This window comes from Myotis brandtii, unplaced genomic scaffold, assembly GCF_000412655.1.
Source record: "Myotis brandtii unplaced genomic scaffold, ASM41265v1 scaffold933, whole genome shotgun sequence".
NCBI lineage: Eukaryota > Metazoa > Chordata > Mammalia > Chiroptera > Vespertilionidae > Myotis > Myotis brandtii.
Window position 1 is genome coordinate 470,269 of NW_005371850.1, and position 12,753 is coordinate 483,021.

The 12,753-nt window shown below is 45.6% G+C and overlaps 1 protein-coding gene across 1 annotated transcript in view; it reads left to right on the forward strand.

The window, feature by feature from the left end:
* Positions 1-12,753, forward strand: part of CCDC7 (coiled-coil domain containing 7) — a 170,974-nt gene that overhangs the window by 154,502 nt on the left and 3,719 nt on the right. Inside the window, exon 14 of the mRNA XM_005885883.2 lies at positions 10,177-10,242. Coding sequence (XP_005885945.1) covers positions 10,177-10,242 — 66 coding nt within the window. The remainder of the gene's footprint in view (positions 1-10,176; positions 10,243-12,753) is intronic.

Below are 12,753 nucleotides of genomic sequence, written 5' to 3' on the forward strand. Positions count from 1 at the left end.
ACACCTTAAGAGATATCAAGTAGGCGTAACATGTTCTCAAAAAGTTAGGGTTGGCATGCAGAAGAATTTTGAGTCAGAGATTTTGCTGGTTTTGGCACGCACTCACAAAAAGGTTGCCCACCCCTGGTATATACCATCACATTAGGGATTAGGTTACAATTTATGAATTTTTTTGGGGGGGAGGGGTAGGGACACAAACATTCAATCTGTAGCAGCTGGTGATTGTCATTTTAAATTATCTACACTAATAAAAGAGAAACATGGTAATTGGCGTACGACCGCTACCCTTTTCATTGGCTAATCAGTGAGTATATGCAAATTAACTGTCAGCCAAGATGGCGGCCGGCAGCCAGGCACTGAAGCGAGCAGGGAGGCTTGCTTGCTGCAGACTCCAACGTTCCCCGCCTAACTTGCCAGCCTCTCAGTTGCAACTCTAAGCAACTATATACTATGTTGCAAATAAGAAGCTAAACAAAACCCCAGAAAAGGGCTTCCATTCAGCCGGGCTCGGACCGCAACATTGTATCTATGTTTTCAGCAGCAAGGCCTCAAAGCTAAAACTGGCCCAGAAAAAAAAAAAAAAAAGAGAAGAAAACAAGGAGCGGTTGGAAGCTTCAGTCACTCGCCAGCCGGAAAACAGCCCTCAGCCCCTCACCCAGACTGGCCAGGCACCCCAGTGAGGACCCCCACCCTGATCCAGGACACCCTTCAGGGCAAACCAGCCAGCCCCTACCCATGCACCAGGCCTCTATCCTATATAGTAAAAGGGTAATATGCCTCCCAGCACCGGGATCAGCGGAGCAGCAAGGCTCCCAGCACCGGATCAGCATGACAGGGGGCAGCGCCCAAACCCCCTGATCGCCCTGTGGCTCTGTGAGTGACAGGGGGCGGGGCCACAACCTCCCTATCCGCCCTACTCTGTTCGTGACAGGGGAAGGCACCCCAACCCCCTGATCAGCCCTCCTCTGTGCCTGATAGGGGGGAGCTCCCCAATCCCCTGATTGCCCTGCGGCTCTGTGTGTGACAGGGGGCAGCGCCCAAACCCCCTGATCGCCCTGTGGCTCTGTGAGTGACAGGGGGCGGGGCCACAACCTCCCTATCCGCCCTACTCTGTTCGTGACAGGGGAAGGCACCCCAACCCCCTGATCAGCCCTCCTCTGTGCCTGATAGGGGGGAGCTCCCCAATCCCCTGATTGCCCTGCGGCTCTGTGTGTGACAGGGGGCGGGGCCACAACCTCCCTATCCGCCCTACTCTGTTCGTGACAGGGGAAGGCACCCCAACCCCCTGATCAGCCCTCCTCTGTGCCTGATAGGGGGGAGCTCCCCAATCCCCTGATTGCCCTGCGGCTCTGTGTGTGACAGGGGGCGGGGCCACAACCTCCCTATCCGCCCTACTCTGTTCGTGACAGGGGAAGGCACCCCAACCCCCTGATCAGCCCTCCTCTGTGCCTGATAGGGGGGAGCTCCCCAATCCCCTGATTGCCCTGCGGCTCTGTGTGTGACAGGGGGCGGGGCCACAACCTCCCTATCCGCCCTACTCTGTTCGTGACAGGGGAAGGCACCCCAACCCCCTGATCAGCCCTCCTCTGTGCCTGATAGGGGGGAGCTCCCCAATCCCCTGATTGCCCTGCGGCTCTGTGTGTGACAGGGGGCGGGGCCACAACCTCCCTATCCGCCCTACTCTGTTCGTGACAGGGGAAGGCACCCCAACCCCCTGATCAGCCCTCCTCTGTGCCTGATAGGGGGGAGCTCCCCAATCCCCTGATTGCCCTGCGGCTCTGTGTGTGACAGGGGGCGGGGCCACAACCTCCCTATCCGCCCTACTCTGTTCGTGACAGGGGAAGGCACCCCAACCCCCTGATCAGCCCTCCTCTGTGCCTGATAGGGGGGAGCTCCCCAATCCCCTGATTGCCCTGCGGCTCTGTGTTTGACAGGGGGGAGCTCCCCAACCCCCGGATCGACCCTGCTCTGTGTGTGACAGGGTACGGAGCCCCAACCCCCCTGATGGGCCCTGCTCTGTGAGTGACAGGGGGCAGCGCCCCAACCCCCTGATCAGCCCTGCTCTGTGAGTGACAGGGGGCAGCGCCCCAACCCCCTGATCGGCCCTGCTCTGTGTGTGACAGGGTACGGAGCCCCAACCCCCCTGATGGGCCCTGCTCTGTGAGTGACAGGGGGCAGCGCCCCAACCCCCTGATCGGCCCTGCTCTGTGAGTGACAGGGGGCAGCGCCCCAACCCCCTGATCGGCCCTGCTCTGTGAGTGACAGGGGGCAGCGCCCCAACCCCCTGATCGGCCCTGCTCTGTGAGTGACAGGGGGCAGCGCCCCAACCCCCTGATCGGCCCTGCTCTGTGAGTGACAGGGGGCAGCGCCCCAACCCCCTGATCGGCCCTGCTCTGTGAGTGACAGGGGGCAGCGCCCCAACCCCCCTGATGGGCCCTGCTCTGTGAGTGACAGGGGGCAGCGCCCCAACCCCCCTGATGGGCCCTGCTCTGTGAGTGACAGGGGGCAGCGCCCCAACCCCCCTGATGGGCCCTGCTCTGTGAGTGACAGGGGGCAGCGCCCCAACCCCCCTGATGGGCCCTGCTCTGTGAGTGACAGGGGGCAGCGCCCCAACCCCCCTGATGGGCCCTGCTCTGTGAGTGACAGGGGGCAGCGCCCCAACCCCCTGATCGGCCCTGCTCTGTGAGTGACAGGGGGCAGCGCCCCAACCCCCTGATCGGCCCTGCTCTGTGAGTGACAGGGGGCAGCGCCCCAACCCCCTGATCGGCCCTGCTCTGTGAGTGACAGGGGGCAGCGCCCCAACCCCCTGATCGGCCCTGCTCTGTGAGTGACAGGGGGCAGCGCCCCAACCCCCTGATCGGCCCTGCTCTGTGAGTGACAGGGGGCAGCGCCCCAACCCCCTGATCGGCCCTGCTCTGTGAGTGACAGGGGGCAGCGCCCCAACCCCCTGATCGGCCCTGCTCTGTGAGTGACAGGGGGCAGCGCCCCAACCCCCTGATCGGCCCTGCTCTGTGAGTGACAGGGGGCAGCGCCCCAACCCCCTGATCGGCCCTGCTCTGTGAGTGACAGGGGGCAGCGCCCCAACCCCCTGATCGGCCCTGCTCTGTGAGTGACAGGGGGCAGCGCCCCAACCCCCTGATTTTTTATAAAGTTAAAGTCAAAACTTTCTGTAGGTATAATTTTTTTCTGGGGAAGGTCTATGGATTTAATGAGAATTTCTCCCTCCTCAAAAACTCCTTTATAAATCATTATTGTTCTAGAGCAGTTGTCGGCCAACTGTGGCTCGGCAAACTGCGGCTCTCGAGCCACATGCGGCTCTTTACCCCTTCAGTGTGGCTCTTCCGCAAAATACCGGCTCTTCCACAAAATACCGACTTCTGCGCATGGGCCACAATGTTTCTATCGCACTGTACGTGCTTGCCCGCACGTGGTATTTTGTGGAAGAGCCACATTGAAGGGGCCAAAGAGCCGCATGTGGCTCGCGAGCCGCGGTTTGCTGACCATGGGTCTATCTAGGCCATTTTATAGAGATCAATAAAAGTTAAAAGAAGTGACTTGCTTAGTGTTAGAGAACAAAATAGTAGTGAAATCTGAACTGCAAACATGGAGTCCTGCTCAGAATTTGCAACATGTGAAAATATATTCTGTTTTGCTTCCTCTAACAAGCATGGATAATAGAATCAGTTGGCATTGTTATCTATCTGCCCAAGTAATTTAATGCTTATAAAGTACTTAATAAGACATATAAAACTGTATTTTAGTTTTTAAGTTAACTAGTTTGTTTTTTTTTTACCTGTAACATTTAAAGTATGTAGATAAAACAATCCATTTGGACCCAAAGCTATCTTTATGTTGTACAAATTGTACCTTGAACAAGGGAGGGGCTTAAGTCAAAAGTGGGTGTTGAAATCCAACCCATGGTTTACTTGCCAACTGTACACCCTAGCATAGGGCTGCATTTCCTTGAAAGAAGGCTCCTTTTTCTAATTCATCAAAGATACTATATACACTAGCAGCCAGTAGTCAGAGTTGTACTTAACAAAATCATACTTAGATAAAATGATACAAATTTTTTAATTCTATTAAATTTTGATTTTTAGACTATTTTGTTAGAAAAATAGAATATATTTATTTCAAGCAAGTATCTACTAAGTGGGTGATTAGCAGCTTAATCATATGGATATAAGAAAAGACATGCATTTTTTAATTGTTTCTATCCTTTTTAGTCTAATATGATGGTGTTTCTCTTAAAAACTTTATTGTGGCTAATTCTTTTACTCAAAAGCCCATAATTCTGAGATAGATTCCTTTTTGCCAGCCTTCAGTATTTTCCATCCTTCAATTTTCTAACCTCACTGCCTTTTGTAACTTCTACTAACAGATTTTTTGCCATTCTTCCAGTCTTCACCTATAGCCTTCTGGCTATTTTTCTGGTCTTCACTGGGTGTGGTCTTCACCACAATTTCAGCTTCTGCTCATCTGTTGAACCCAGAGCCAGTGCCACATGTTTTAAGTTTTTGTTGTTGCACCACCCCACTTCCAGGTATTTCTATTGCTTCATATCAAACTACCCCAAAATTTAGTGGCTTAAAACAATAATGCCATTATTTCTCACAATTCTTTGGTTTGCTGCACTCTGCTGGGCAGTGTCTCTATTTGATGTCATGTTGACTAATGCCATTTATATGGATACATTCAGGTAGGAACTCAGCTGGAGCTGAAAAAGTCCAAGATAATTTCTCTCACATGTCTGGTTTCCCATCATGTACTAATTTAGCCCAAACTTCTCTACATGGTGGCTGGGACCCAAGCAGGCAAAAGCAAAAACAATAATCTTGTAACAAACTGGGATCATAAGTCCTTGAAGTTTTTTCACCACATCCTGTAAAGAAGTTATGAGGCTAGCCCATATTCAAGGGGAGGAGTGGCATAGAGTGGGTAAAATTGTTGGTGGCCATTTGTGGAAATAATATAATAAAATTTTTGTAAATGTTCTAATGACATAAAATAATGCACATTATCTATTGCTTTGTATACCAATGAACTTTTCCTAAATAACAAATTAAAACTTGGTGTTTTAAAACAGTAGATATTTGGGGGGGAATCTGTAATAGTAACAATTAAAAAACAAAGTAAAAAAAATAAAGCAATGAAGGAGATACAGAAAAAAATAAGCCATCAGATATTCATTATTTCTCTTAGTGACTGGATAAGTATTCTCTCTGGGAAGGCTTGGGTTGGGTTGGGTGGTCTAAGATGGCTTTATTCACATGTATGGGGTCCTAGCTGAGACATCTAGGACAGATAGGACCTCTTTATAGTCTTATCTTCCAGAAGGCTATCCCTAGATAGTTTATTGTACAGTAGGATTCTCAGTAGCAAGAGAGCAAAACACAGCTGGAAGACTACTGAGAGTTAAGTTCAAACCTCAGATAGTGCCATTTGCATTGTATCCTATTGGCCAAAGCAAGTGCTAGGCCAGCCCAGTTTCAGGGAGTGAAGAAATTGACTTCACCTTTTGATGAGAGCTACTGCAGGGAATTTATGACCATTTGTAGTCTATCATAGTAGAGTATGTATTCTCTTTTCCACTCTTTCTCACTTCTCTCCTTCTCTCATTATAAAATTTAATTAAATTTAGATTTGTTTCATTATTTTAATTATCTATATACTTATTAGTTAGAAACTAGGCTAGACTGCTAAATAAAGAGACCCCATAAAATTGAATAGCTTAAACAAAATAGAATATTATTTATCTGTCATGGAAAGTTTGGGTAGATGTGGCTATAATAGTTTGATGTTTTCTGGGACCCTGTTTCTTTATTTTTTGCTCTCATTTCTCATTGAAATTTAGAAATTTTACAAGATTTTAATTTTTACTTAGTTCAAAAAAGTGTTGTTTTCCTAGTTATTTCTTTATTATTTATCTTTCTTCTTCCTTTTATCCCTCTGGAACATCGTTTTCAACAGTTTGACTCTGATGTGTGTGGGCATCATTTTCTTTTCTTTTTATTATTATTATTTTATATATTTTTATTGACTTTTTACAGAGAGGAAGAGAGAGGGATAGAGAGTTAGAAACACTGATGAGAGAGAAACACCGATCAGCTGCTTCCTGCACGTCCCCTACTGGGGATCGAGCCTGCAACCAAGATACATGCCCTTGACCAGAATCAAACCCTGGGACTTTTCAGTCCATGGCCCGATGCTCTATCCACTAAGCCAAACCGGTCAGGGCTCTTTTTATTTTTAAATCTTTATTGTTGAAAGTATTACATAGGTCCTTCTTTTTCCCCCATTAACCTCTTCCAGCCTGCTCCCATCCTGCCCCAGACCCCCCTCCCTCACCACCCCATTGTCTGTCTTGTCTTCCTTCTGAGGTTCAACAGTTTGTTCATGCTTCTATGACTCTGGGTCTACTTTTGATTATCAGTTTATTTGGTTCATTAGACTATTTTCTTTATGTATATCAACTTAGAGTTTACTAAACAACTTGAGTAGGTAAATTTCACCAAGTTTAGAAAATTTTCAAATAAATTTTCCAAGCCAACCAATTTTTCTACTCTGTTCTCTCTCTCTCTCTCTCTCTCTCTCTCTCTCTCTCTCTCTCTCTCTCTCTCTTTCTCTCTGCAATTACTTGTTAGTTATTTGATATTATTCCAAATGTTTTTCAGTCTATTCACTTTTTCCCATCATTGTTCTCTTTGTCTTTAGATACATATTTTCTATTATATATCTTCAAATGATCTCACTCTATACTGCCATATCCAATCTGCTCCCTTGTTCATCCATTCAATTTTTAAAATCAGATGCTATATTTTCTATACTACAATTTATATTTGGCTGTTTTTATAGTTTCTATTTCTATGCTGGGATTTCCATAATTTAATTCATTATGAACATATTTTATTTTGGATACTAGAGTCCCAGTGCACGAAATTTGTGCACCGGGGGAGGGGGTGTGGTCCCTCAGCCCGGCTTGCACCCTCTCCAGTTAGGGACCCCTCAGGGGATGACCGACTGCCTCTCGCAATCCTGAACCGCTGGCTCCTAACCACTTGCCTGCCTGCCTGCCTGCCTGATCACCCCTAACCCTTCTGCCTGCCTTCCTGATCGCCCCTAACCACCTCTGCCTGCCTGATTGCCCCTAACCACCTCTACCTGTCTGATCCCCACTAACCACTTCTACCTGCCTGCCTGATTGCCCCTAACTGCTCCCCTACCATCCTGATCGCCCCTAACTGCTCCCCTGCTGGCCTGATCACCCCTAACCGCCCCTGCCTTGCCCCGCACCCAGGACCCAGGCTTCCCTCCCTCTGGCTGGCCGCAGGCACCCAGGACCCGGGCCGGCTTTGCCTGGGCTGGCTGCAGCTACAGGGGACCTTGGGTGGGTTGCTTCACCTGGGCTGCAGCCTCAGGCACCCGGGACCATGGAGTGGGTGGCTTGTCCCTCTCCTGGGCAGCAGCTGCAGGTGCTGGTGCCCAGGACTGTGGGGCAGGAGGCTTGTCCCTCTGCCAGGCTGCAGGTATAGATGCAGCCACTGGTACCCGGGACCAAGGGGCAGGCGGCTTGTTTCTCTCCAGGGCTGTAGGCACAGCCTCTGGCTCCCGGGACTGTGGGGACCATGGAGTGTGTGGATTGTCGCTCTCTCGGGCTGTGGGTGCAGGTGAAGCTGTTGGTGCCCAGGACCATGGGATGTGTGGCTTATCTCTCTCCTGAGCCACAGGTGCAGACGCAGCTTCTGGCGCCTGGGACTGTGGGGCAGGCGGCTTGTCCCTCTCCTGGGCTGCAGGCACAGGCGCAGCAGCTGGCACCCAGGACTGCAAGGAGGGCAGCTTGTCCCTCTCCCAGGCCACAGCCCCAGCCGCTGGTGCCCGGGATCATGGGGTGTGTCTTGTCCCTCCCCTGGGCCACAGGTGCAGGCACAGCCACTGGTGCCCAGGACTGTGGGGCAGGCAGTTTGTCCCACTCCCAGGCCACAGCCTGGCTGGTTCCCATTCCTCTCTCTCCCAAGCTCATTTGTGCATGGCTGATTCCCATTCCTCTCTCGTGAGTTCATTTGTGCCTGGCTGGTCCCCATTATTCTCTTGTGAGTGTTGAGTGTGTGGTCCCCATCCTCTCTCCCCAGTGTTGAGTGTGTTACGGTGTGACAGTGTGAGGGCATGATGACCATTTGCATATTAGCTCTTTATTATATAGAATTGTTATAAGAGTTGCTTTACAATTTTTATACTAATTCTAAAAAACAGACTATGTTGGGATCATTCTCTGTGATTGTCTTTTATCTTAAGAGTAAGGATAATTTCCTATTTCTTCAAATGTCAAGTAATTCTAAATTGTATCTTGGATATTGGGAATGTCATGTTGAAATTCTGGATTCTGCTATATTCTTGCAATGATTGGTATTATTTTGATTGTTTTGTTTTAATATACACTGAGTGGCCAGATTATTATGACCACCTGACATTTGTAGGCAAATTAGCCATACACTGCATCGTATGGAATATGGAAGCTGAAGGCCTGTTCGAACACCTTTGCTGCCTGCAGTTACCAAGATAAAACGTCTCCAATTCACACAGGAACACAAGGATTGGACAGTCGAGCATTGGATAAAAGTCATGTGGTCCGATGAATCACGTTTCAGTTGCATCATGCAGATGGCAGAGTGAGAATTTGGCGGAAACAGCATGAAAGCATGCACCCCACATGCATGAGTACAACACTTCAAGCTGGTGGGGGCAGTGTTATGGTTTGGAGCATGTGTTCCTGGCATGATTTGGGCCCTTTAATTCATGTGGAACAACGTCTGAATAGCACAACATACCTAAGTATTGTTGCTGATCAAGTTCATCCTATCATGTTGATGGCGTATCCCAATGGAGATGGCTTCTTCCAACAAGACAATGCACCATGCCACGGTGCTCGTATTGTGCAGGAGTGGTTTCAAGAACATGAGGGAGAATTTACCTTGCTTAGGTGGCCCCCACAATCAGCAGATCTCAATCCAATTGAGCATTTGTGGGATGAAGTTAAAAGAGCCATCAGGCAGCTGGTTCCACAACCATCAAATCTCACAGAACTGGACAGTGCTATTCATCAGGCATGGTGTCAGATTCCTCGCATCACCTTTCAACATCTCATGGAGTCAATGCCAAGAGGAATCGCTGCAGTATTGAAGGCAAAAGGTGGCCCAACAAAGTACTGATGGGGTGGTCATAATAATCTGGCCATTCAGTGTATAATTAACATGATTGGATGGAAAATAAAAATTCTGTGTTTAGGCAGGAGCTCCAATGACATTAAAATTTTTTAACTTTTGCTGAGCTCTTTACATTCTTCCCTATCCATATGTGGTTTGGGGGAGATTTGGGCAGAGATTATGCAAACAGTTTGGGGCTCCTTGTCTCTGGCTTTCTTCTTTGTGTGACTTTCCCCTAACCTTTCTAGTGGCTGTGATTGCCCTGAACTCTGTCCTCTGGTTTGTAAAGTCTAAAAATTAGGCATTCTATCAGTTATTAGGTGCTTTGCCTGGTTCAGCTAGGGCTTGCCCTCAGAATAGGAGCCAAAAACCAACAATCTTAATACTTTTGGTCAACTTCTCTCAAGAATCTATTCAATAATGGGATAGCTTTCAAATGTTAATATTTATATTTTGTTCATAGTTTATGGTGGTTATGTATGGCAGGGCTTGTCTAGTAGGAATTTGCTCTGCTATGCCAGAGCAGAATTGGGGACTTTAGGTATGGTTCCTCAAACTGTCTTCTATCTGCTAAAGAATTCTTGATCTATTTCATGTATGATAGAATCCACTCCTCACAAAGTCAGAACTAAGCTTATTTTGTGTTAAGAACAAAGTTGCTTCTTTCTATAAAATTTGAAATGTTTATATTTAAGTATTTTAGGCCTAAAGAAACAGAGAAAAGAAATGTTTAATTTACTCTAGTTATAGTTTGCCAGATTCAAAGTCAAATTGCATATGGAAAATGAATAGGAAGTTAAAGCTACAGAAATTATCCACCATTATGACTGTTAAGTATGTAGTAAATGTATATGCTCAAATCATCATCTGGGCTGTATGTATGGATTTTAGAAATGTAGTAACTATAATAATAAGTTAATAAAAACAAAAGTACAAAAATAAATACCTCCCTATCTACCTTTATATTGCATCCTAGAAATCAGCAAATGCTCTGGAAACTGAGAACAAAATCCTTCAGGAACAACTCAAACAAGCATTACAGGTAAAGAATATCATGTTCTTTTAAAATTGTTAACAAGTGGAGAAAATATCTATAAAGAGATTTTTTTTAAGTTTGAGAATTGAGTTTATTGGGGTGACTCACATTGTTTAATAAAATTATACAGGTTTTAAAAATGAATAAGTTTGACCTTATTAACTAATAAGTCTGTTCTAAGTATTTTTTCCAGTTTTAAAGTATATTTATTTTACACACTAGGAGTATATTAATAAAATTTAACATCACTCATTTTTTCACAACACTGAGAGTTGTATTTTATTCTTTTTAATTAAATTTATTTGGGTAACAGTGATTAATAAGATTATATGTTTCAAATGTATATTTTTGTGATACATGATCTCTATATAATTACATTGTGTACCCACCACCCAAAGTCAAATCACCGTATATTATCACCATATATTTGATCCCCTTTACCCTTTATTACATCCCCAACCCCTTCCCTCTGGTAACCATCTTATGTCTGTGTCTATGAGTTTTTCTTTGTTTTTCTTATTTGTTCATTTGTTCCCTTGTTTTATATCCCACATATGAGTGAAATGATATAGGACTAAACTAGAAATAAACGTAAACATCCTTAATCAAACAAAAGAAATCTATTTCACACTGAGACAATATTATAAATAAAAGTAAAATACTGTAGTTGTTCCAATTGAACTAAGTTAAACGGGATGCTGGCTCTTACTGCTATTTTTCAATTGTTGCTAAATGACCAAAGAAAGAAGCTACATTTTTATAAGCAGATAGACAAAAATAAAATTACTAAAATATTATATAGTTTTCCTTCTGAAAAGTGTAAGAAAATACACAAATTTGTTATTAATGATATAGTTTAAAAAGGTGGCTGAGGACAAAATAGATAAAAAAGCAACAGCTTTTCTTTTTACCAGAAGCAAACATTTAATGACTGTGTTGTACATCCAAAACTAACATAATGTATGTTAACTGTAATTGAAAAGTAAAAATTAAAAAACAATAAAAAGAAAAAAGAAGCAATTATTTAGAAAAATTCTATTCATCATATTAGGATAGCATAATTAACAAAAATATAGAGTTTTTTATGAAGAAAAATACACTTTACTGAGAGTATAGGTGAACAGTGAAGAAATATATATTTTTGGTTTTGAAGCCTCAATATTATAAATAATTTAGTTTTCTACTTTCTCCAAATTGATATACAAACTTAATGCAATTTATGTCTAGATATAAATGGAATTATTTTTGAGCTTAATAGGACTATTATAATAGTATATATTGAAATAAGAAATTGGTGAATATTTAAGAGAAACAATTAAGGAAGGTTTGCTCATCTAAAAATCAATACGTAAATCAATATACAATGTAAAACTACAATAGCTAAAGCAATGTGGCTCTGGATTTGGTATTGGATAGAAGAAACAGTTGGTAACAATTATTTGGTCTTGGATAGAGCAAGGTTTTCTAAGCATTCTATTACAAAGAGACATGTTAATATACTTATATATTTAACTATATACACTTAAAAGATTTTAATGGTAAAGAGGTATGAGATATGAAGATAAATGGGAGATTTTTTACATAATCTATTAGTATAGATTCTATACTAATAAAAGGGTAATATGCTAATGAGACCAGGGCAACCGGACATCATCCGGATGTCCAACTTCCTCTGGACAAAGCCACGGTGGCAGGGGCCGAGGCAGAGGTGTTGAGGGGTGATCAGGCCAGCAGGGGAGCAAGCAGTTAGGAGCAATCAGGCCAGCAGGGGAGGGAAGTTGGGGGCGACCAGGTTGGCAGGGGAGGGCAGTTGTGGGCAACCGGACCGGCAGGGGAGGGCAGTTGGGGGCGATCAGGCAGGCAGACAGGTGAGCTGTTAGGAGCCAGCGGTTCCTGATTGCAAGAGGGATGCCGGTTTAGGCCCAATCCCGGCAGTTGGACATCCCCCAATGGGTCCTGGATTGGAGAGGATGCAGGCTGGGCTGAGGGACACACCCCTCAGCCCACGAATTTCATGCACCGGGCCACTAGTCCTATCTAATAAAAGAGAAACATGGTAATTAGCCGTACATCCGCTACCCTTCACATTGGCTAATCAGGGCGATATGCAAATTAACTGCCAGCCAAGATGGCGGCCGGCAGCCATGCACTGAAGTGAACAGGGAGGCTTGCTTGCTCCAGTGACTGCGGACTCCAACGTTCCCCGCCTGACTTGCCGGCCTCTCAGCTGCAACTCCAAGCAACTATGTTGCAAATATAGAAGCTAAACAAAACCCCAGAAACCTGCATTAGTCAGCCAGGCTTCAGCCAGCCGGACCGCAACATTATATCAAATACAGAAGGTAAACAAAGGCCAGAAACCTGTTTTCAGCAGCCGAGGCCTCAGAGCTAAAGCTGGCCCAGAATAAAAAAAGAAAAAGAAAAAAAGAGCGGTTGGGAGCTTCAGTCACCCACCAGCCTGAAAACGGCCCTCAGCCCCTCAGCCAGACTGGCCAGGCACCCCAGTGAGGACCCCCA